Here is a 25,076-nt window from a genome sequence, read left to right on the forward strand (position 1 = left end):
ACGAAGATTCCAGATGTGAAGAAATGAAAACATTTACCTTCTGAAATAATAAGTGTTTCTGAAATCTCCTGATGGTAAATTTCCATTTGTTAGCATAGTAAGAACACAATGTGATTGATATATAATGACCATGAAGCATCACTAGGATTATAATTAACATTATTGAGATATGCACTCACAACTGAATTGTGCCTTTCAGGTTCTGCCTCACACAGGGCCGGATTAAGGCAGGGGCTTTAGGGGCTGCAGTCCAGGGCCCCAGTTCAAGGGGAGCCCCGCAAAAATAAATCATAGGCAGTGATCAACTCCAGGCCGCAAAAAGTTCCACGGTGGAGCAGGGCGCTCAGGCAGGCTGCCTGCATGCCGTGGCCCCACGCCACTTCCGGAAGCACCAGCTGCTAGCACGTCTCTGCAGCACCTGGCAGGAGCGGGGAGGTGGCTCCGTGTGCTGCCCCCACCTCCAGCACTGTCCTCGTAGCTCCCATTGGACTGTTCCCAGCCAATGGGAGCTACAGGGGTGCCACTTGCGGGCACGGGCAGCTCATGGAGTCACGCTATCCCCCCACCTCTCAGGGGCTGCAGAGATGTGCTAGCAGCCAGCCGCTTCTGGGAGCAGTGTGGGGTCATGGCATGCAGTGGCCAAAAGCTGCCTGTGGTAAGTGCCTCCCAGAACCTGCGCCTCGCACGCCCTCCTCCACCTCAACCCCCTGCCCCAGATCAGAATCCCCCTCTTGTACCCAAACTCCCTCCCAGACCCTGCACCCCCTCCTGCACCCAATCCCCTGCCCCAGCCCCCTCCTGGAAAAAGACTTGTGTACAGGGGCCCCACAAAATCTAAAAGCCCCAGGCCCACAGGAGAGTTAAGCTAGCCCTGGGCTCACACCAAGGGCAGTGCAAAGATGCACAACTCTGGTGGTAGCTCCCAGGTGCACAGGGGAAGCATGTCTCCTACTACACCACTCAATGAGTTGTGGCACATCATCCCCTCCTTAACGAGTCAGTTTTGCTGCCTGGTGCAGGTGGGTGGGGATTGGCCCTGGCCTGACAGCCCCCTTCCCCTTTTTAATGATCCTTGTGTTCAGAAAGTCCAAGGCTTGCAAGGTTGACAGTTAACTCATGAATCTGCAGGAAGAGAAGGTTTCTTCTTTCCCTACTCCATGGACTTGTGTGAGGGTCAATCACAATCTGAAGATCAGCTAGAAACAATTACTCCTAGTATAGATGAAAGAACATCAGTTTCACCAAGTTTCTTGAACCAGCTTTCTTCAAGGAATAGTATAGCTTTCCCTTGTTTTAAGATTACCTTTGGTCATCAGCTCCATTCTGACTGCTGTTCAGGACAATCCTCCAAAGGTCTGAGGCTACAAGCTCTTTCTGATCATTCACAAAGCTGATACTGGGCAGCTGTAGCTCACAGACTTTGCTTTCTGATAGACTGAATTCCCGGAATGCAATGAATGATTTCTGGAGCTCATCCCAGTACTCCAAGCTACAAGGAACCTGTGATATTAAAGAATCTCAGTTACTCCGTACTTCTATACAAGTACACAAAACAAGTACCTACAGTACACTTTATAATGACAAAATTAAACTAAAATAATTGCCAAATGACCAAGAGAATTTTAAATTCTTATTATGTATCCTGTTCTATCTCCATATAGTTATTAGACCTTTCTATGAAGATGTTACTTAAAACATCCTCTTACGTACTGGGAAAAGAAACAGTTATTTACACTGTAATGCATATGCATGACAAAGACAATACAAAAAATCCCATATTCATATTAGGTAGTCAAAAGATCCATTGGATGTGACGATAGCATAGAGTACTCTACTCCTCCATCAGTCTATCTGTATACATCTGTTGTCTCTTGTCTTATGCTTATATTGTAAGCTCCATGGGACAGGGCCAACTTTTTGTTCTGTGTTTGTATGGTGTCTAGCACACTGGGGTCCTTGTCCATAATTAGAGTGCTACAACAGTACAAATGATTAATAAATAATAATCCCCACAAAACTCTGACTAATTGTATTTGAATTAGCATCTTTAAAGCATTTAATATAGTGTTAAAATATACACATTAAATTAGTGAAGCTATAAAGGGGAAAGTACTTTGGGCATCTGCTACAGATCACTATGACTAGAGGAGAGAGACAATTTTAAAAAATCCTGAACCAACTCTGAAAGTACTTGAAAAAACAGAACAGCTTCTCTTATGGAATGTGCTAACTGTCCAGATATCTTTGTGGTCACAAAGAAAGCCATACAGTGGACTTGATTCAGCAAGTTACTTAAACATGTACCTAATTTTAAGTATATGATTAGACCAATCATTGTGAATGGAATGACTCATATGCTTAATGTTAGGCATGTGGTTAAATACCTTGCTGAATTGGGGAGAATGTCATCAAAGACATTTCTCAAGTATGTAGAAAACAAATTTATAATATCGAAAACAAGAGATCCTAAAAACAGAAGAAACTAATCGTCTTCTTTTAGGTTATTCTTCATAATTGAAAGTTTCTTCTTTAATAGGGGCTGAAAAACAGTGTGTGTGTGGGGGGAAATAAACATGGGGAAATAGTTTTGCTTTGTGTAATGACGCATCCAATCCCAGTCTTTATTCAAGCCTAATGTAATGGTGTCCAGTTTGCAAATTAATTCCAATTCAGCAGTCTCTTGTTGGAGTCTGTTTTTGAAGTTTTTTTCTATAACTGCTGAATTGGAATTAATTTGCAAACTGGACACCATTACATTACGCTTGAATAAAGACTGGGAGTGGATGTGTCTTTACACAAAGTAAAACTATTTCCCCATGTTTATTCCCCCCCACACCCCCCACTGTTCCTCACATGTTCTTGTCAACTGCTGGAAATGGTCCACCTTGATTATCACTACAAAAGGTCCCGTCCCCCCATCCCCCCCGCTGGTAATAGCTCACCTTACCTGATCACTCTTGTTACAGTGTGTATGGTAACACTCATTGTTTCATGTTCTCTGTGTATATAAAATCTCCCCCCTGTATTTTTCACTGCATGCATCCGATGAAGTGAGCTGTAGCTCACGAAAGCTTATGCTAAAATAAATTTGTTAGTCTCTAAGGTGCCACAAGTACTCCAGTTCCTTTTTAGGTCGATTGTGATCTGAAATAGTGTGCTTATTTTTCGGTCCCCATTAACAGAAACATATAGAAACTCGAGAGAATTCAGGGGAAGCCACAAAAATGACCAAAGGAATAGGATATCTGAATAATGAGGAAAAACATACTGTATACTGATTAAAATGAGAAAAAAAACAGTTTTAACATTTGAAAAGCGACTCATTTGTATGCACAGTATTTTTTCCCTAACTTTATTTTAATATGTACCGTACATAAGAAATGTAGTGTAGACAAATATATTAGGTTTCAAGATATCATTTATAGGTTATAAACTAAAAGGTCAAATATGCAGTTTGTGTGATCTCCCTAAACTAACTACAGCTCATATGCTTTGGGACTGTCCCAAACTCTAAGCATATTGGGCTGAAGAATGCAAAAGACTTACTTGATTTAGAATCCTCTATTCCTAAACATCTAGATTTATTCATTCTAGGGGGCTTATTGCTAATGCCTGATCTGGATAAATGTAAGGGATGATGGGTGCTCTGGGCAGCATTAGCTGCCAAAAACAATAGTTGTGAAAGACTGAAAATAGGCTATATCCCCAAAACTGAGTCATTGGCAGTGGGAATGAGTGAATTAGATGCACTAGAAAATGCCCCATGTGTAAAATTAAATATGGTTCTTTTATCTTGAAATGTTTGAGTAACACTCTAGTTACAATTCAAATAACTGTTACCTCTTAGAATGTGGCCACTGTGATTTCCTCTAGAAAACTAAGGTAAACACCACAGCTACAAGGTTAGCCACCAGACTCCATTATTAAACAACAAACACACACAAGAACCCGCAATTCTTTATCTAGGACCCCTGCTGACAAAACTTTCCTTTTTTTCCCTAGTTATCAAAAAGGTCCATGGCTGTGATCATGCTCATCATCAAAACTGAAAAAGAACACTGTGAGTATAGCTTACATCTCCCAATCTCACTTGTTACCTGGAGTGAAAAGATACTATTTGAGCACCCCTAGACTCAGAATCCCTAAACTCAACTTTGCAAGATGGCTGCTACATATTTCGGTACACAAATACCTTACACAGAAGAGGCAGCAGCCTCCCTCTATGTAGGGATACTGCAGTGCAGAGAAATACATGCACTGAAAGCTTCAATCTCTCTTTTGGTGACCTTTGAGAAAGAGTTAAAGAAGGGAACAGCTGGGTTACAGACTAATGTGTTCATGTGTTGCCCTCAGAGATGCAATTATGTCCTTTTATTTATGTACTGTTTCATTATTTTGTTTGAAAAAATGCTTCTAAAGATTAAATGTTCACTTCTTGAAGTGCTATCCCTCACATGGTGGGTGCTTCCCCTTGGAGATGAAATCACTCTTGTTCCAGAAACAACTACTGTACAACAAAATGCACACAGAAGACAGGAAGCATGTGTGTGTTTTATTATCTCCTAACAGGGCCACCTAAGTGAAAGAGAGGCGGAATACAAAACAATCTTGTACTTTGTGTCAGACGCCAAGCCATGCTGCGATTTGAACCCAAACTTCCTGCATGAATAACTGATTGCTCCATAATACGGCTATCCTGGTATTAGGATATTTTTCTGTTCTACAGCCAAGTGCCTTGAAAATACAACTTTCCCTTTAGGTGAACTGAAGAAGTAGCAGAAGAAAAATAAAAACTGTTGTCCACAATACTATAGGAAGAACATTCTTGGCAATGTTACCCAGCAGTCGGTATTTTTAATTTTATTGTTAACAGTGATTTGCATCAAAATTGCAAAAGCAATGTTAGTTGAAAAGTGTATTACAGAGAAAGTGAATTCAAAAGAAAATTAAGGATAAACAGATATAAAAAAACCAAACGTGCCTATGTACATTGTTAATAAATAATCTAAACTGACCTCTAGAACAACTTTACAATTTCAGAACATTTCAATACACACCTGCCAGACTAGCTTCCTATGCAACTGAGTGTTGTGAACTCATAGTACAGAGCAAATTGCCTTCTAGGAGTTGGATAACATTTCTGACCTCCTTCTCAGGGGACTAAGATTATATCTCATCACTGTGGAAAATAACCTTTTCTGGCATTTCCATGTTCTGGAAATTCACTCCATTAGACTTTTGATGTGGATCCAAATAAAAAATGGAGGTGATTCAAAGTCAGATACAGCATAACAATGTTTCAGCTGTTACATAATCCAATAAATTATAGCTGCACGAAGGAAATTATGTTATGCCTTTTTCAAATTTCTTCTGCATCTTTGTTATGTTGATTTTGTTACATTCACACTATTATGCAATATCCTTAGACTTGGGGCACTGAAAATTCTTCCTCAACAGCACATGCTCAGTGCTTAACATATAGTGATAAGCATATACTGCAATTGGAAAAACTTTAAGAAACTATACACTACCTTTTCTCAGAGAGCTTTTGGATCCTGATTTGGATTGGGTTTAATAATGCCTGTTTTAAAGTTATTTCACAGTTATTTAGTACAATTGTAAATATGCCCGTATGTGTGTGTTTTAATTTCAGGTTTTTGATCTGTAAAATGAGGATAATAATATTTACTCAGCTTTCCAAAGTACTTAGAAATCTTTGGCTAAAAGGGGAATATACTTTTTTTTTTTTAATAAAGAATAGCATCTAGGACCTTCTATTTATGTTAAATCAAATATATTTACGGTAGTCTGCCACCGCTGTCAGTTATGTGGTATTTATTCTACTTACACATAAATCAGTACTACAGAATATAAAATAAACACCTAACTCTCAATTATAATGCAGAGATATCAAAGAAAAATATCTTTTCTGAAAAAAAAAGTCTGTTTTTAAAAAAATACCTAAATGCCTTTTAGCTGAGTTTGGAAAAAAGCTTCTATACATCTTCAACTAATAGAAGCCATAAAAAACCCTTTGTAATATTGGAACCAGTTGAGAAACCACAAGTATTCAAATGCAGGAAATCATGATTTTATAACATTTTAATGTGATCTACTCTTGGGAAACAAAGTTAACCAAGCCCTATTTCTGTACAGGAAATATTCCACTGTACAGTTGTAATACATTGTGGTGAGGGGTACAGCTGCAAATTTTTCACCTGTAATGCCCCACTGGTATTGTGGCTTACTGCATTGCATCAAGATTGCCTTCCTGTCCGGAAAGCCCTCTAAGTACAAACAAGACTCTAAGCCCAGGTTTTATTTTCCCTTGGTATCAGAATATGGTAATTTAAGAGCCCTGAGAAATACTTTTTACCTTTTTAGAAGAAATATGTAGCATTCTCTTACTAAGGCCTATGTTTTGTGTTTTTTAAAAACACATGTGACCAACTTATCTTATCAATTTATCAAGCTACCAAGTTCAGAGCAAATGCAGGTGTGCATGATAGAAAGCAATCTGTCATAGACTGAGTTTTTTCTCATTAAAGAGAAATTAATCTAAACATACAAAATAGCTTTTGTTTAAACAGAGACAGCAGAGCAGTACCAAGCTGTGAGAGGACTTCGGTAGGATCTTTAATATATATATATTTTATATATATTTATATATATACACTCTTAAGTAGAGAAACAGTTTCATATGTCATTCATCTTTACACTGAGTACACATGGGGTCACTTACACTTCCTACTGAAAAAGTAGCAAGAAACAGTACAATGCTGTAGAATGTATTAGATTCTTTTTGTCTAGTTTCTCTATTGAACCTTGCAAATACTCAGAAACAAGTTATCAAAAAAGCTCTTGGTATATAACTACATCTACCCATTACAGTGTTTTTCAAATTGTTCTATTTTTTCTGCTACAGTAAAAATAGTTCATATTTATATAGTGATTTTCATCTTGAAGGATCCAAAGCACTTCACAAATAATATGTACATAGCACCACTGAAATGCAGCCACCTCTGGGAGTGCAGCCAGCAGCTTACTCGTACATAGTATATATTGCACAATAGTGGACCGATGAGATATTTGACCAAGGATACATGAACAAACCCCTACTCTAACAAAAAGTGGCATGTCTTCAGCACCCAGTTGTAGTAGAGAAAACTTCAGTTTCTAAAGTTTCATAAATCAGAGATATGAAGTCTGAAAAGGACAGAACTCAACCAGAGTATAAATCTGTCATTAAAATACTCCAATGGTTTTGTCAGTCTTCTGGCATCAGGCAGTCTTCACTGGCTCAAGGGATAAAAGTGTGAGGCACTGGCAAATTGTGCACAATGACAAGTTAACATTCCCAAGAAGTTGCACCTAACTCCATGCAGAGTTTACTGAAAATGTACCCCTAAAGGATACAGTCTCTCATCTTGATACACAGAAAGTTTTGCATATAACATGCAGAACACACAACAAGAAATTAAGATTATAATAACTCACAAATACATTAACAGGATAGTAAAGTCCCTCAAAGCAAGATAATTCACAAATGTTTAAATCTACAATACCTAAAAAAATTGGCTCTGTTTCTTCACCTGCCTCAGACTCATTGTGCAACCGAAGGCAATAAATTTCTTTGCCTCTGTTTCCCCTCCATGAAGCAGAATAAAGATAATACTCAATATTTATCTCAGTCTTAAAATGAGTTTTAAATAATTAAGTTCTAATGTTCAGAAATAGGTTTGCAAAATTGTACATGTCATTATGCCTGTGCACACCAATGATCAGTTAGATCATTTGAAGTCTAATTAGTTATTGGTACATGAAAGTCTCCAATCCTTGGCAACACTACAATTGTACACATACGCTATGTGTGTTCATTTTTGCACATGTACATTTCTGAAAATGTGGGTCTAGGAAAGAAATTTGAGACACTAGGATGAAGGGAATTTTTGGAAGGATGAAGTATTATAAGATCAAACATGATTTTCAAAATAAAAGACTAATCTTTCATTTTATGCTTGTTTAATCTGTACAAATAGCAGATAAATGAATAAAAAAGAAATAATATATAATTTAATTCAAAAGGATTACTTAAAACAACAAATGACTGCTTTAAAAGGCAAGATCCCTGACAATACAACAAATTCGGCTTGCTCTCTGCACTAACTAAAATAATTGGACAACATATTTTATCACACATTAGAAAAGTCTGACCAATTAAAGCACAAGCATTGAGTATAACTACAGACTTTAAAATATTCAAAATTTCAATCCATGCTGTTGATAAGTGTGGCTGTGCTTTACAGCATGCTTAACTAATAATACCACAAACCTAAATCACTAACCTGCCAAACACAAATTACTGGATTTCCAAAATACTTGCTTCTGAAATGTGAGAAATGAACCAAACATGAGTAAAATTTGTGGTTTCCCCAAAACCTCTTTTCCCAGCTCTTTCAAATGCCCAGCTCAACACTGTAGCCCCAATGGGGAATACAAAACAAAAAGGAAACAGAGTCAGCCAAAAATGAGGTATTCTTCATTAAAGGGAAAAATGAATGCCTTTGACATTGATCATAATTCTTTTCTTGTTGACTGTCATGTCAAATTTTTCCTGGAGTTATGACTTATAGTAGGTCTAATGCCAATCATTCTTAAGCTCATTCTTCCTTGGGCCACTGTTTAAGCAGCCACTAGGTGTTAGCAAATGTGTCTGTTTCTACGTTAGCATAGTGTTGAAAACATCAAGCCCAAGGTTTTGTAGTTTACAAATGTTTTATTTAAAGTGTGTAGGCGATCAATGTGATGTAACAGATAATTCTCTTAAATCCCCAACTTTCCCAGACGTTGCAGACATTTATATTCTCTTAAAGGAGCTTTCTTCACCTCAGAGGATTTAAAAAGGAAACCTTCCAGAGCTGGGTTACTTACCTGGTCTTTTCCCTATTTAAATCTAAGCTAAGCCCATGGAATCTCAAAACTATTTACTCCTCTGCTTTTTTCTGCCGTCTGAAGTAACCACGACTCTCTAGACCAAGAGAGTTGTTACCCTGTTTACAAAGAGACTGTGTGAAGGTAAACGGGCAAAAAAAGATGCCCCAGCACACAATAATATTTTCATCAATTCTTATAAAACTGAATACACTTGCATGCAATTGGAATACCAGCTGGTACACAAGGGAAACACACATACACAAAATTGTTTCTGTGTTACAGCTTGATAGATGTTTTATTTTAACTTCATATGCAGAAATGAATAAGAGCCATAGGTTATGCTCCTTTTGTCTCAGCTCCTCTATACAGCCTGTAATATTCTCTCAACAGAGTTCATGATTTGCCTGGACTATCTCCCTGGTTAGCAATTCAGGAGACAATTGCATTAAGGTCTTTGTTGTGAAAGTGGCCTGCGTAGATCTTAGGGATCAGAATTTAGGGTACCACTTGATATAATCACAAGCGGCAAAAATATATACAGTTTATATTTGATTATACAATCTGTTATTCCATCACCACTTGTGTAAACAGTTCAGTGACAATGAGTAGGTTTTTAGGAAGTACAGAGTAGTGCTAGTGATATTCTTTGCTGGAGAGATAGGATATAGAAAGGAACAGCAGAGATCAAACACCTTTGAAGAGACTCCCCAAGTAAACAACTGTGCAAGAAATTTCTTGATGCAATCCTGTTCACAAGCTTGCACACACACACATGGCTCTTCATGTGCAAGCAATGGGTGCCAGTCAAAAGGAAGACACACCTTATTTTTGACAATGGACGGTTCTGAAGCACTTGCTGTGTTTAACAGTTTTCAGTTAACTCACATAGAAGAACCTAACTCAGTGATACCAATTAATTGTATCATGTGTTTCATGGCATTTGGTGATTTTCTTAAAGTTCCAGCTCCTGGCAGCGTGTGTGTTTAGGTAAATATGTCAACTTTCATTTAAAAAAAGAATATGTTTCTATCCCTCATGGTTGAGGAGTAAAGATTGAAAACATAACACGAGTCTCACTTAAAGACTCAAAACCCAAAAGGTAAATTAAAAAAACATAAAATTGATCATGCTTTAAAGATCTCATGATTTTTAAAGACAGTCTCATGATTTTTGTGCCTGACTCATATGATTTTTGAACACTTGATCTTTGGAATGCTGCCATGAAATTGTAGTTTGGAAATTTGAAGAATACTGCACCCATGTAAAAATGAAAGACATGAATGATATGTTTTAATCTGAGGTTACAAATGTTGATTGATGTGAGGCTGAAGAGCCAATCTTGCAATTCTGGGGAGTTAAATGAGTCCCTGATAAAAAGACTGGATTGTGATTAGAATCTGGAACAAAAAAACTCTTAAGAATGACTAGTATAAAATTAACCCTTTCACAAAGCATGTAGAATTTCCTGAGCAACAGAAGTTACCCAATCCAGACTGAAATTTATGGAGAGTGAACAGTGGTCTGACACAGTAGACATGATTGAGAATCCAAAATACTACAAGTAGAGAGATCTGCAAATCCAAGTGACAGTGCAAGGTACCTCAGAAATTAACTGAACATGGTTAGTATTTAGTTAGTAGGCAGTGTATAAATATTTCAAACTGTGTGTTATATAAATGTTGATTGTGGTTGTTAAGTTTGGGTAGGAAAAGGAAGATGTAGGGAATGGACCTTTAAAAGGTTCATGTTATGTAACACAGAGGTGACTGGAATTGAGATACTGAATGAAGCAGAGCGCTGCCAAGCAAAGCACCTTCATTACTAAACACCATACTATGCAAAAGCTAATCAAGGATTCCCTAGACTTCAGAAGAACATAAGAGGACCTTGTGGGTGGAGAAGTGGAAATATAGCATAAAGCTCCCCAGAGTTAATTTTCCCCCTATTTTCCTTAAGGTTGGACCTATAAGGTATATCAAGTTCTGAGTTTGTACAATTTTAGGGTCACTACTGAAAGAATTAAAAACAAAATTTGACCAGTTTTTGTGCCCCTCCACTCTCTCTCCCAACCCTCAAACCTTAACAACAACAACGAGGAAAAGTAACAGTTCTCATCCCTTCTACAGTGCTGTCCAACTGAGGATCTCATGAAACTTTAGAAACCTTAATGGATTTAGCATTGCAAAATACCTCTGAGAGATATATAAAAATAGTATCATCCCTATTTGTTCCGTAGCCCTTTTAATTGTGTAGGAGGCATTTTTTTGCATTAGGACAGTGATATTATGTGCACCAGCACAAAGCGTTCTCTAAAAATGGAAACAAGTTGCTTTTGTAGCCTGCGCGCCTTTCTCCCTAGCTAAAGCAATACAAAGTGTGTATGGGGGGGGGGGGAAGAAGTGAGAGGGAACTAATGAAAAGGGAACTAGAAGAGGCAGATTATAGAGAGAGAGAGCTCTCCCTGCCAGCTTCAGTCAACACTCTCTACTCTCTTCTCTGGGAGAGAAGAAAAGGCACAGCCCTGGAAGTCTTTGCTCTACACCTCAGACTGCCTGCTTGTGGACAGCCTAGCATGTTCCTGAGATGCGGCTGTTGTGAATACCCCAGGGGGATGCCCTTACATCCATTGTCTATTTAGTTAAATAGGTTCAGAGAAACCTTAAGGGAAGAACAGCCTGGTCATTGGATTTTGTTTTGTATTAAACTGAAATAGTTTGAAATTTCAGCACAGGATTCTTGTGATGCACTCAGCTTATTTTGTTACAATTTATCTAGGATTCTTGAAAAAAATTAAAGCTGCTCCTGATCCACTGTATGCTATTTCCAGTCCTTCCCATCTGCCAGCACTGGGCCCAAAGAACAGGGGAATGTATCATGACCAGTGGAACTGGACTCAGAGGGTCCATGTTCCCTGAGGTATTGTTATTGAGAGGACACCAGAGGAACAGGGAATGGGAGGAGTTAGGTTGGAAGCAACTCAGCCACATGAACAAAGCAGAGCACAGCATTTAGTAAATAGTTCCACTTGTTCAACTTAACCTGCATTCTGCTTTATTCTTTGTTAATGAAACATGATGGCAGCATTCTCTGAAGTGCATCAGCTGGCAGAGCGAGTCATGGAACTCAGTCTGAAGCTCCCAGAGTCCTGGATTTTGCAGACACAAACCTAGCCCAGCAATGAACCAAGTGGAAGGAGGAGTTCCATCTGTACACAGATCTGGCCACACAAGAGGACAACAGCAGGAAAATAAAACCCTTCTTTTGCCATATTGGGGAACCAAGCAGAGGGGCCCACTCTGCCGTGAGCCTGGTTGCACCGAGATCATGCAAGGTAACTACAGAAGAGGGACAACTGATCCAAAGGCAAAGGAGACACTTACAAGCCAAAGACACAAGACCCAGAGAGCCTATGGAGATACACAGATCATCACAGAACAGAGAGACCAAGAACTATCCAGAGGCCAGCCCCACAGGGAGGGAGGAGACTCCATAGAGACACCGTTTGCTAGACTTGAAGATAGGTGAAAGGAAGACCCAGAGACATTAGTCCCAGTGTGGTTGCCTGTTGAGGATATTAAACTATATCAAAGACTGCTTAATCAGCTGAATCTTATAAGGACAAGACTCCAACTCAGCTATGTGCTAGCAACCTCTGGCTGAAGGGACAGGTTGTTGAGGGCTTGGCTTTAATTATTTGTTTTTAATGTTTGTAGTAAAATGTTTGTAAAATACAGAAGATGTATCATAATCTGTGGAACTGGAGTCAGAGGAACCATGTTCCTCGGAGGGACTGTTATTGAAGGACACCAAGGGTACAGGTGGAGTTAGGCTGGAAACAGTACACAGGATTCAATGAAGTTCCACTTGTTCAACTTAACATATATTAAGCTACTTTCTTTGCTAATAGAACAGGGACCACCCTGAAATGAGGGCTGAGCATGAATGTTTTAGCAGGACCAGTAGGATCTATTGACCAGGGGGTAAGGCTGCCCAGGGATGTGCTAATTGGTAAATGAATTGATTTTTGTTTTGTTTTATAGAACATCTTTTTTCTTTTTTGTCCTTTCACCGGTAAACATCTTCCCATTAGTGCCTTGCACTAGGAAGCATAGTTTTGTATTTTTGACTGGGTTTTGTTTTTGTTTTCTTCATAGTGAACTGTGTATATTTTGCACTGAAATTGTTCTCAGAAACAGGGCAACACTTCTTGGGTTAGGTCCTCAACTGAGGACCTGACACATTGTGTATATGTAGTCACAAGAGCTGAATGCACTGCTCTACATCACTAGCTGATTACTCAGATTTATCTACTACTAAACAGATGATGTCACAGGCCAGATCAAAACCATGCTGACCTACAAATCCAGGTTGGCCCCTACAGTTGCCTTACGGAGAACAATTTACAGTTAGATGGAGAAACTGAGGCACAGAAAGGGTAAGTGACTTTACCAAAATCGTAATGCTAGCTTCTGGTAGTGCTCGGATAGAACCCCGATTTTCTGACTCCCAGTCTTGCCTTTTAACCATTACACTATTCTTTAAAATGGCAAAATTTCACCATTTTTGCAAATCTTGGTTTTCACATGTGAATAATTGGTAAGTAAAAACGGACACTTCTTTTCCCTAGTCTTTTAATTTCAGAAATTGCCAGCACAAGGCATGTCCTAAATGTAATATGAACCTCTCACAACTCAGACCACTAATAGCTGTTTTTTCATTTGTACATAATAAAGAAGGATCTTTTAAAAAACCTATCAATGTATCTTCAACCACCATAAAATTTTCCTCTACCTTCTCTCTAGTGACTTTTTTGACATGCTGGTGTAAATGTTTCATCTGAGATTTAAAACTTGGAAAAGTCTCAAGGAATACTTTCTGGCTAGCACCAATCTTTAACATATCAAAAAGTGATATTTTTACTCTGTCTTGGTCTTTATTTTTATCCTTTGGATCAATTCCCTAAAAGATTTCCATACTTTGGCCTTTTCCCTTCTTTCAAGCTGTAAGTATGATCCTCACTACATCATTGACTTCCTGACTTTTTTGCCCTCACCAATTTGAGCAATAATGGATTGCCCTTGCCTAAAATCACTCTAGACAGAGACAGCTCGGGGATTAACTCCACTTTCAGGAAATAAATGTTGTCTTCCACTAAGTCAAATTGTCAGTGGGATATGCTTTTTCTTCTCCGTGTATGTTTTATCATATTAGCTGTAGTCTAGATTGAACTTCTATGCATTTAGTAACATTTGAATTTCCTACTGTCTAATAGGATCTTTAGTGGTTTCCCCTTTACATAAAGGGTATACTAGCTGTGGTTTAGAGTCAGTATGTACTATATCACACGGACAAGGAATAATATATGTGCTGTTAGATTTATTTCTCTGAGCACATCAAACTGCCATTCCAGTGTGTGTCCCTTCCCTTCCTCCCACAATGTCTTTTATTAAAATATCTAGCTCATATGTAGGGCTTTTAATCTTCAAAGCACTTTATAGATACTAATCAAGGAAATCTCACACCAGAGATGTGGATAGGCAAGCACTATTATCACCATTTTAAGGATACAGAAACAGAAGCAGAGAGACTGAAAATGTCAAGTCTTGCGAACCCTCTCCTAAAAATGAATATTTCCAGGGATTTTCTCCTTTACCTGAATATAAATTATAAAAGCAGTGATCTTGAAAATATAAAATTTGCTTTTATGACATGCTTATTACACACTATTTATTATTATTATTTATCATTACAGTATTTTTATTACATTATGAAAACGGCAACATTCTTCCAAGATCTCACTTTCGTAGCTTGAATCACTTTGAATAAGCCTGTTATAAGACAAGGCTCCTATGTTTCATCAAGGAGTATCAGATGTGTAACAGCATGAAGGTATTTAAGAAGCCAACTCAAAGAGTTCCTCCTACACACGGTATTGAGCAGTCCAGGCAAACAATGCACATTACAACAAAGCTTAAACTTGTTCTTCATAATAATTTTAAAAACAACACTAGCTGCCTATTTAATTTTAAAAACAGCAAAAAATATCCGTAAAAAGAAAAGGAGTACTTGTGGCACCTTAGAGACCAACAAATTTGTTAGAGCATAAGCTTTTGTGAGCTACAGCTCACTTCATCGGATGAGCTGTAGCTCATGAAAGCTTATGCTCTAATAAATTTGTTAGTCTCTAAGGTGCCACAAGTACTCCTTTTCTTTTTACGGATACAGACTAACGCGGCTGCTACTCTGAAACCTGTCAAAAAATATCCACCTCCCTTTCCATTTCTTATAAGGAGTCTTGAAGTTTAAATTTCCTGAGTTGTGACAGATGGGCTTGCTTTGATCTGCTTAGCTCTTGGAAGTCCAGGGGCCCCGTGCTGCCCGGGGTCCCTAGGGACAGCTCTGTCTACCATTAGGGAATTTTTTCCCCAAGAACCCGCTGTAACATTCCATGAACCCCCAGGGGTTCATGGACCCCAATTTGGGAACCACTGGTATAGAGGATTCACTCAGGAGTTTCTGGACTCTTTGCTGTACTCAGACCACACCTCTTTCTTGATATAGAGTCAAATTTTCTAATGACCACTCAAAGTTGCATCCACAACAATTTGCATGAGCGAACCATGGGCATTTACACTTCCAAATTGTTTTTCGTTTCTTGAATTTATACAAATTAGCACTCTTGGAACCTTCGAGTCCCTCTTTTAACTGTTGTCATCACAGATTTGGACTGATTGCAAAATGTAAATAACAGTGCTTAGCCACTCTTGTAAAGTGCTTTGATATATTTGGATGAAAAGTGCTATAAAAGTGAAAAGTATATACTATATATACACTGATAAATATTTTATATTATTTTTATAGTAAAAGAATCAGGGCTTTATAAATTAATATGATAGGAGATATATTAGCAAACAGCTTTTAATAGCCCCTCCTTAAAGTACTGAACCAAGATGTGAGTTGCTCCACAACCCATTAGTGTCTATAAAATGTGCATTTGGGGACACACCCATATACTGGAACACACACATTCAAATACCTGGTGGCTATGCCTAAAACCACTTAGGATTGTTCAATTTTTCTTCAATAAAACACACACACACACACACACACACACACACACACACACATATATTTTGAGGAATTTGTAACAAATTTATCACTTTCACTTTTATTTTCAAAATGAACTTGTACCCAAGCAAAAATTTGTAGGTTATGCTGGATTATAAATTTGCTGTCTGATGGGGATCAGTATCATTCATTCTGAGTAATAAGAATAGTTCTTTGTAGGGGAGGAAAAATAGATCTCAACATTTTCTTGTGATTTTGAATATTAAGATGACACTGATCATTAACAGACAATAGCTACACAGTAGTGAGCTTGCAGTGGCTCTATATTCTGTCTCCACTTCAAGAGTTGTAGAAGAAAGGAAGGGTTAGATAAAATATATGTTGGAACTCATTACCTCCACCAAGATACCAAGAAAAAACAAAAGGCTTCATTGCTCAGAGATCAATACTATTTAATGGCTGAGCATAGTGGAGAAACAGAGATAGTTTCCAGAATAAAATTAAGTAGATTTGTATGGAAAAAAGAAACAAACTAATAACTATCTGTTCGTAAATGACGTGATGGTTTAAGATGGTTAGTATTTTTCCAGTTGGCAAGTGTTTTTAATTTGTTAAACATGTACATTATTATAAAATAGATTTCCCACATATTTAAAGGATATGGAATGTTAGCATTTCAAATGATTTTCTGGTTTTTGATTCAACAACCTCATTTACTATCCAAGCTTTTTAATGTCTAGACGGCAATATATCTTTATCCAACACAATATAAAGCTAAAATATGGTTATTAAACTGATTGCAGGCTAGACTGTAACAGATAGACACAAGAGCCCTATAGAAAGCTGTGATGCTATGGTGCCATTTCAGAAAAAGCTGGGTGAGCATGGGAGAGGGGCAGGATGACACTGGAAGTGGGGACTTTGCAAACCCCTATTTCCTAAGGCACTGTGTTTGTGTTTCCAAAGTATTCTATCACACATCCTTTTTCATTAATAAGGCCCCAATCCTGAAAATATATATGGGTTAACTTTAATGCTTAACTTAAATTTAACGGGCCATATGAGTACTTAAAGTTAAGCACATGTGAAAGTGTGAGCAGGAAATGCACCTGAATTAGTATATAAGCCCTGAAAATAGGGGAAGGTAGCTCTAGAGAAGATCTCAGTGATGATTCAGGATTACAGGTAGTGGTAAGTAACCAAAGCTGAATAATACAAAAAATACTTACCATTGCTCATTTAAATTTTTGCAAAAGTCAAGTCTGGAGGGGACAAGTGTCTCCTGTAAATGATATGCAACATCTTTGTGTGCTAATTAAGATGCCAGAACTCTTCTTTAAGATGACCTAGTTTCTAATGATATAAGGCATATATTTTTAGCCATGATGGTCTAGATGTTGAGCTTTAAAATGATCATTCCTTGGGTCTAACAATGCTTTTTTTGGCATAGAACAAATCTTACACTGAAACCAGTATAATGTTGTCACCATCTACATTTTGAGCTCTAACTTCAAGAATGGAGTATATGAAGCTTAAAAGTTTTCTTATGTGCTATGCAAGGAAAGTGTAGATCTCTGTTACCAATAACAGATGCTATGCAGAGCCAGGGAAACAATTTGGAGAGTGGTGGGGATAAGTTAGGACCTGACCTGCCAGAAAACCACTATGTAGAAGAGCCAGAAAAATAACATTTCTGGTCCTGGTTTCTTGCTGTCTGGGTCAACAGGGATAGGTATGCTGCAGAGGTATTGGTTTTAGCATGTGGGAATAGGAAATACCTTATGTCACTGAACAGTGGCTCTTCTAACAAATTAAAAAGAGATATTGGCAAGATCCAAATGAGTACAATGAAGTCCTTTTTGTCTGGAAAGATGAGGAGTCAGGAGCGTTTGTAGGATGTAAAAAAGGCAGAATGGGGATTATCATGGCTGTAACCAAGCTGGGGATGGTTTCCCCTCTCTTCCCCCAAAACACAAAGACCAAACATTTTTAACAAAATCACAGATGAAAAGCTCTCTTTCCTCCAATAGAAAAAAGAAGCAAAGTAAGAAATATATATATAAAAAAATCAACCTAAGTAACTTGACTAAGACAAATATTTACACGCAGTGGTGTAGCCCATAGGGCATAGCTTTCCTTTACTATATTCACTGCCTTGCTGCTATCATATTCAGCAGCAATGCAAGGAACCTACAGACTAGTCTCTACGTAAAAGAATAAATGGACACAAATCAGACGTCAGGAATTATAACATTCAAAAACCAGTTGGAGAACACTTCAGTCTCTCTGGTCATTCGATTACAGACCTAAAAGTGGTTACACTTCAACAAAAAAACTTCAAAAACAGACTCCAACGAGAGACTGCTGAATTGGAATTAATTTGCAAACTGGATACAATTAACTTAGGCTTGAGTAGAGACTGGGAGTGGATGGGTCATTACACAAAGTAAAACTATTTCCCCATGTTTATCCCCCCCCCCCCACTGTTCCTCAGACGTTCTTGTCAGCTGCTGGAAATGGCCCACCTTGATTACCACTACAAAAGGTGCCCCCCTGCGGCTCTCCTGCTGGTAATAGCTCACCTTAAGTGATCACTCTGGTTACAGTGTGTATGGTAACACCCATTGTTTCATGTTCTCTATGTATATAAATCTCCCCAGTGTATTTTCCACTGAATACAACTGATGAAGTGATCTGTAGCTCACGAAAGCTTAAGCTCAAATAATTTTGTTAATCTCTAAGGTGCCACAAGTATTCCTTTTCTTTTTGCGAATACAGATTATCACAGCTGCTACTTTGAAACCTGTAAGACATTGGTTTCAGCAGTTATCATGAGTCTTGAGGCCTATGAACTTTGGCATAGATAAATGGTCCAACGGTAACCCCTAAGCTTTGGGGAACTGGACTTAGAGTGTAAGGGGGAATTTTGTCCATAATGACATCAACCAACCACAGAAACATGAGCTAACACCAGCTTGTTGAAAGTTTGGAAAAAAACATCCAACCTCAAGAGTGCCATGACAACTAATTGACATATATGATGGGCTGAAATCATTAATATACTAACCTATAGAAGAAGGACACCTCAACATTAATAAGGAAAGGAAATACAAATAAGGAAGAGGGGAGAAAACCCTACTGAATATGAATTAGGCATGGTAGCATCAGTGTAACATATTATAAAAGTGGTATCCCAGGCTGTGGGCAGGAGGAGAGAGAGAGAGATGTAGCCCTTGGGAAGTGCCAGAATGATGGCCACTGGTGAAGATGATGGTGGTGATGAGGAAGATAATGGCTAACATTTCAGGTTGTTCTTCAAGGAATGGTGTGAGTACGGATGTTCAGATGTACTTTCTGTATTCTCTCTACCTACTTTACTGAGTTAGAGTGTTTGTGACTGTGCTAGGTGTATTAATAAATTATTTGTAAATATAGGAAAGTTCCTATAGTATGAGTGTTGCAACTCTGCAAATTGGGGTTCCCAACTACGCAGTGATTTTAATAATACTGAGCCTGATCTTTGGACAAGAACCTGTCAAACCTCAAAGTGATAACTGAGGGTTCTTGTACATCATCTATAGATCAGGCGACAATGGAGTAAAAGTGAGAAAACAAGCTATTGGAACATTTTTGAACCTACATTAAAATTTGATTTGAGAGAGACATGATGATTCAGATCAGTTCTTATTTATCTGAAGCAGTTAGGCTATCCTAAGATTACAGTAAAATTGCAGCCAGCATGTAATGAATTCTGATATCTAACGAAGTTCTGTTTACAGTGAAGTTTTCATAAATTCTAATAATCTGAAGATGTTATAGAAACAAAGAGGCTTCCAACATTTATTCATGATGATTAAAAAGATGTGCCATAAAAGAGTTTAGTAAAGCCAGAAAGCCAGATGAAATGTCACAATGATTTACTTTAAAAGATGAACATACAACTGGCAACATTTTAAATGTTAAATATAAGTGAAATTACACACGTGCACCTTAGACTGAATTTATCTGACAGTATAGAACTGAGGCCTTATTGGGATCACAGCTGGTTACAGTATGGGACCCCATAGTATTTCAAGATATGCTCCCTACTGGGAAAGCTGTTTTAAATGTGATTTCTATGCACTTTTGTATCATTACTGTTTTAAAAACTTATTTGGTTCCCTTTTTAAATGTGCTGATTGTAATTACCTTGTTCACAAATATGCTGAAGCCTTTGTACTGTTTCACCACAAGTGAATTCAAATAAAAATGATTTTTTTTCTTTTCTTTTCCCTTTATCTTGTGAATTGTCTTTTTAGGGACAACATTTCCTATTTCTGTACTTAGTAGATATATTGAAAATGAAGAAACAAAGGAATTTACACAGAGAAGACAAGCAGAACAAGAACATCTTGTAGACATCATAGGTTTTTTTTAAACAAAGTCTAGAATAAAATTTTGTATGCATGCTGAAAGGCCTTCTGTTCCATCCAGACTTATACTAAAGTTAAGACCAATCACGTTTAAGAAACATTCATCTAGAGGATCTTGAAAATCCACTAAATGTTACCTCTTCCACCTAAATAGCCACATTATTCTAATCAAAAAGAAAACACTTGCCATGTTCAGAATGTTACTTACTGTACGGTAAATGTGGTTCTTTGAGATGTTAGTGTAGATCTTATTGTAGGTGTGTATGTGCCTCTTGCACTTGTGACTAGAATTTTGGACATATGACACTGTGCCTCCTTGTACTCCCATAAAGGGCAAAGAGGCTGTGATCCTCCCTCAGTTGCCTCGGAATTCAAAGCCATGTTGCTAAGGACTTTGAAAAATAGGGATGGAGGGCAGGTCGTGGGATCCACAGTGACACCATCTAGAAGAACCACAGTTACTGTAGGATAAGTAAGAGGTCATTTACCTATAACTGGAGGTTCTTCAGGATGTGTGGTCCATATCTGTATTCCACTGTGGCTTACGCAGTGCCTGAAGTCGAAGAATTTTAAAGTAGTGTCCATTGGTCTGTGGATGCACCCTGGCTTGCCTCATGCCTCCAACCAAGGTGATAAAGGGCAGGGTGGACCAACTGCCTCTTCAGTTACTTTTCCACTGTGAATTAGAGCAGATCCACAGCAGAGAAGAAGGAGAGCAGGTAATGGAATACTGACAGAGACCACACATCTTGAAGAATCTCCAGTGACTGGTAAGTAACCTTCTCTTCTTCTGCAAGTAACCTCCTTCTTCTGCACCAAAAAAATCAAAAATTTTGCAACAAAAAAAATTCTGTGCACAGTATATTCAAATTCTGCATATTTTATTTGTCAAAATTATGCAATATAATCACACCAGTTTCAATTATTTTTGGTAATTTATTTCAAAATACCTGTGGACAAGTATGTCTGTAACAATACAGACAACAAAAAGATTCAGGAAATGTTTTTTGACAAATAGATTCCTTACTAGGCATATTAATACAGAACTTTGATTAATAATTATTTAAATGACAGTACAGAATCATATTTCCCACACCCGTCACAAGCAGTGCAAAGGCTTGGGGAAGTCAGGGATAACAAAGGAGCTGAGGGAGAGGGAAGTAATTGCTGGGAAGGAGTCAGGGTGTGAACTTGGAGGGTTGTTGGGTATGAGTGGGAAAAGTATGGGACAGGTTTTTTGGGGGGTTAGGGAGAGACTGGGGAGCTTCCCCCATGGAGACCCTGGCTGATCCCTAGCCTCTTCCATTCAGTCAGGCACATATGCCCCTGTCCACATGTCCCTCCACCCCCACTCAGACACCCCCCTGTTTCTGTGTGGTCCTGCACACTCTCCTCTGTCTCCATGTGACCCTGCACTTCCCTCCCCCGTGACTCTGTGCCGCCACTCCCATTCAGCCCCTGCCCCAGTCTGTCCTCCCCCACTAGCCCTTATGAGTCCCTGTCCCACAGCAGCCCCACGCTGTCTGTCGCCCCATAGCCCCCATCTCCTGACTTGGCCCAACAGGTGCTGTGAAGAAGGTAGGCTCTTTCTCTTCCTTAGCTGGCCGGGAGCTGCTGCTCTGTTCTATCACCACACTGCCCTCTGGTGGGCAAAAGGCAGGACCGCAGCAAATTTCCAGCCAAAGTTATTTTCTGCTGAGGCTACTCTGTTCTAGCGCTGTAGCACCCTCTAGTGGGCAAATGGTGGAACTGCAGCCTTTTTCTGCGCAAAAAATTAAAAATATGCATGGCTTATTAATTATGCACAGAATGGTGCAGAATTCCCCCAGGAGTATATTGTATTCCACTGTGGATGGTTGACAGGCAGTACCTAAGTAGGAGGAGGATGTTAGGATGAAGATGGTAGGGCTCAGCAGAGAACCTCTGTCCCAAAGGAGGCATTGGCAGCCCAGTCCTGCACCAGAGCATAATGCCCTGCAAACATGTGAGTGGAACTCCACGTGGCCGTTTTACAGATGTCCAGGAAGGGTATGTCCTGAAGACACACTATGGTCATTGCTCAGGCTCTAGTGGAGTGAGCTCTTACGCCTGTAGTGGGAGGGAGGTTCGAGAGCTGACAGCAGAGTAGAATGCTGCCAGATATCCATTTGGAAATTCTCTGAGTGGTGATGGCATGCCCTCTTACTCTTTCTGCTATAGCAACAAACAGTCTCGGAGACTTCCTGATTGGTTTTGTTCTCCGAAGGTAAAACGCCAAAGCTTGTTGAACATCAAGGGAGTGGAGCCTATGTTCTTCTGCAGATGCATGCAGTTTTGGGAAGAATATAGGTAAGTGAACGGATTGGTTAAGGTGAAATTCCAAAACTATTTTATGGACAAATTTGGGGAATAGGTGTAAATAAGCTTTATCTTTATGGAACACCATATATGGAGGGTCTGCCATCATTGCTTCCAGCTCACTGACCCTTGTTGCTGATGTGATAGCTACAAGAATGGCGATTTTCATGGAGAGGAGGGACATGGAGCAAGTAGCTAAAGGGGGAGCCTGATTAGTACCAAAAGAACAAGATTCAGGTCCCAGTGGGGCACAATCTTCTGAGGAGGCAGGAAAGTTCTTATCAAGCCTTTCCAGAATCTGTTGAATAGTGGGTGTGTGAAAATGGAGTAGCCCTGATCAGGTAGATGGTGTGCACTGACCACCATTCAGTGGACTCACAATGAGCTTAGGGATAGACCCAATGTCTTCAAAGATAGGATACAGTCTAGGATGAGGGGAATATCTGTAGCTTCTGACAGAATGCCTCTTTGCTGTGACCAGGACAAGAAGCATTGCCATTTAGCTAGGTAACATTTTCTAGTAAAGTTCTTTCTGTTATTAGAGAGGATGTTTCATTTGTCTGAGGAGCATGCATGTTCTAGGAACGATGCCATTCAAATACCACACCGTGAGGTGGAGTGGTCGTGTATTTGGGTTTTTGATCTTGCCATTGCACTGGGTCAGGAGGGTAATCGGCAGGAGAGATGATATGTGCAGGAGGTTGGGGAACCAGAACTGTCTGGGCCAGAAAGGGGCAATGAGGATTACTGTTGCACTATACTTTTGGATCTTGTGTAGTACTTGCAGTAGAAGTGGCAGTGGAGGAAAGGCATAGTTGAATTGGTCTGACCAAGTAAGGAGGAGAATATCGCCCTAGGATTGGTAGCGTAAGGCTCCTCTGGAACAATACATGACATATTTGCTGTTTTCTTGGACGTATCCCATTCCGAAAAAAACACAGACCACGATCAAGGGCTCAGAGTTGTTCAGCCAGAGAACAGACTGTGCTCTGTACTCACTGAAGGATTCAAAAGTCACCTTTTGATCTCTGGGGATATACACTCCATTACCGGGACCACCTCAAGAAGTGTGGACATCTCGAGAGTCCAGAATGCACATCAATGCCCTGGAACTATGGACAATACAGAAGGCATGCAAGTCCTTTCTTCTGTTCAACCACTTTCACCATGTCCTGATAATATTTGGCCAGGAAGGACTGGCCATTAGTCCCTGCAGGGAAGCAATGGAGTGTGACTTTCTCACACAAGGTCAAGCCTTTTGGGGTCCTTGTGGCTACTCTTACTCAACTTTAACTTTTATTGTACCATTGACACAATTAAGGAACCCCGGGCTGAGGTGGGTGTAGAAGTACTCAAATCCTGTGGCAGGTGCCTGGTACCACTTCTCCACCAATTTTGCAGCAGGACCAGAAGCTCACAGACATCATATAGCTTATGGATTTCTTCAATATGACTGATTTTTCAATCACCAATGTCTCAACAATTGTCACAAGTAGCTCCTGGAACACTTTGAAGTCATCGTGTGCCAATGATATCGTTTCATCAAGTAACAAAGATGAAAGGCCCCATGGCGGTAATACAGGGGGCTGGTGCTGCTCTGTCCCTGGAACTCTGGCATCGGTGGTCAAGCCAGGAGTGCTGACTGGGAGGGTAACCTCTTCCTCTTCTTTGAATGTGGTGGAAATCAGCTTCCTGATGCCTGAGTTAGCGGGACCAGGTAATCTAGTAGGGCCATGGTGTCATGCTGTAGGAATAAGGCTGGCTTGTTGGTAATTGGTCAGTCCAGGGTTATTCCTGATGGACAGGTGGTGGCTGAGTCCTGTAGGATAAGGTGTTAGTTATCTCTATGGTATTGATCACTGACCTCAGAGAAGGCGGCTCTCTACTGGATGTTGGGAAAATGTATGCCACAGTGATGGTGAGGAGAAGTAGACCTCCTCCAAGGTAGTGCCAAAATATAAAGTGTTCTCCGTATCAGAGTCCTTACTGGTGCAGGTAGGTGTTTTGGTACCAACGGTGATCTTCGTCCTCTGGGGTCATCCTCCTTTGTGGGCATGAACACTGATGGGTGCATCATCAGAGCAGGGGTTCATGCTGGAGGAGTCTGCTGCACTGTAAGCTACTCCTTTTCCCCAACCCTCAATGCTATGAGGTACATGGTGGATTTATCTTCAGCGACCATACAGTATCTGTCCTTATGGGAGGACACCGAGTTCCATCTGGAATCTCTGCTTCTGTTTGGAGCGGACCTTTTTGGAGCCAGATGTAGACGCTAGAGGAGGTGCACCATTTTCAACTGCTGAGGACAGTTTTGGTGCCAGTGGT

The 25,076-nt window shown here is 39.5% G+C and overlaps 1 protein-coding gene across 6 annotated transcripts in view; it reads right to left on the bottom strand.

Annotated features, from left to right (window-relative positions):
- The window catches only part of VPS13B (vacuolar protein sorting 13 homolog B), a 922,277-nt gene that overhangs the window by 92,573 nt on the left and 804,628 nt on the right, over positions 1-25,076 (bottom strand). For 5 of the 6 annotated variants that reach the window (XM_073330465.2, XM_073330462.2, XM_073330464.2 and 2 more), the window contains exon 40: positions 1,304-1,500. The exons of the other annotated variant lie outside the window; for it this stretch is intronic. In XM_073330465.2, the coding sequence (XP_073186566.2) occupies positions 1,304-1,500 (197 nt within the window). The remainder of the gene's footprint in view (positions 1-1,303; positions 1,501-25,076) is intronic. 6 annotated transcript variants of the gene reach the window in all.

Source organism: Lepidochelys kempii, chromosome 2 (assembly GCF_965140285.1).
Source record: "Lepidochelys kempii isolate rLepKem1 chromosome 2, rLepKem1.hap1, whole genome shotgun sequence".
NCBI lineage: Eukaryota > Metazoa > Chordata > Testudines > Cheloniidae > Lepidochelys > Lepidochelys kempii.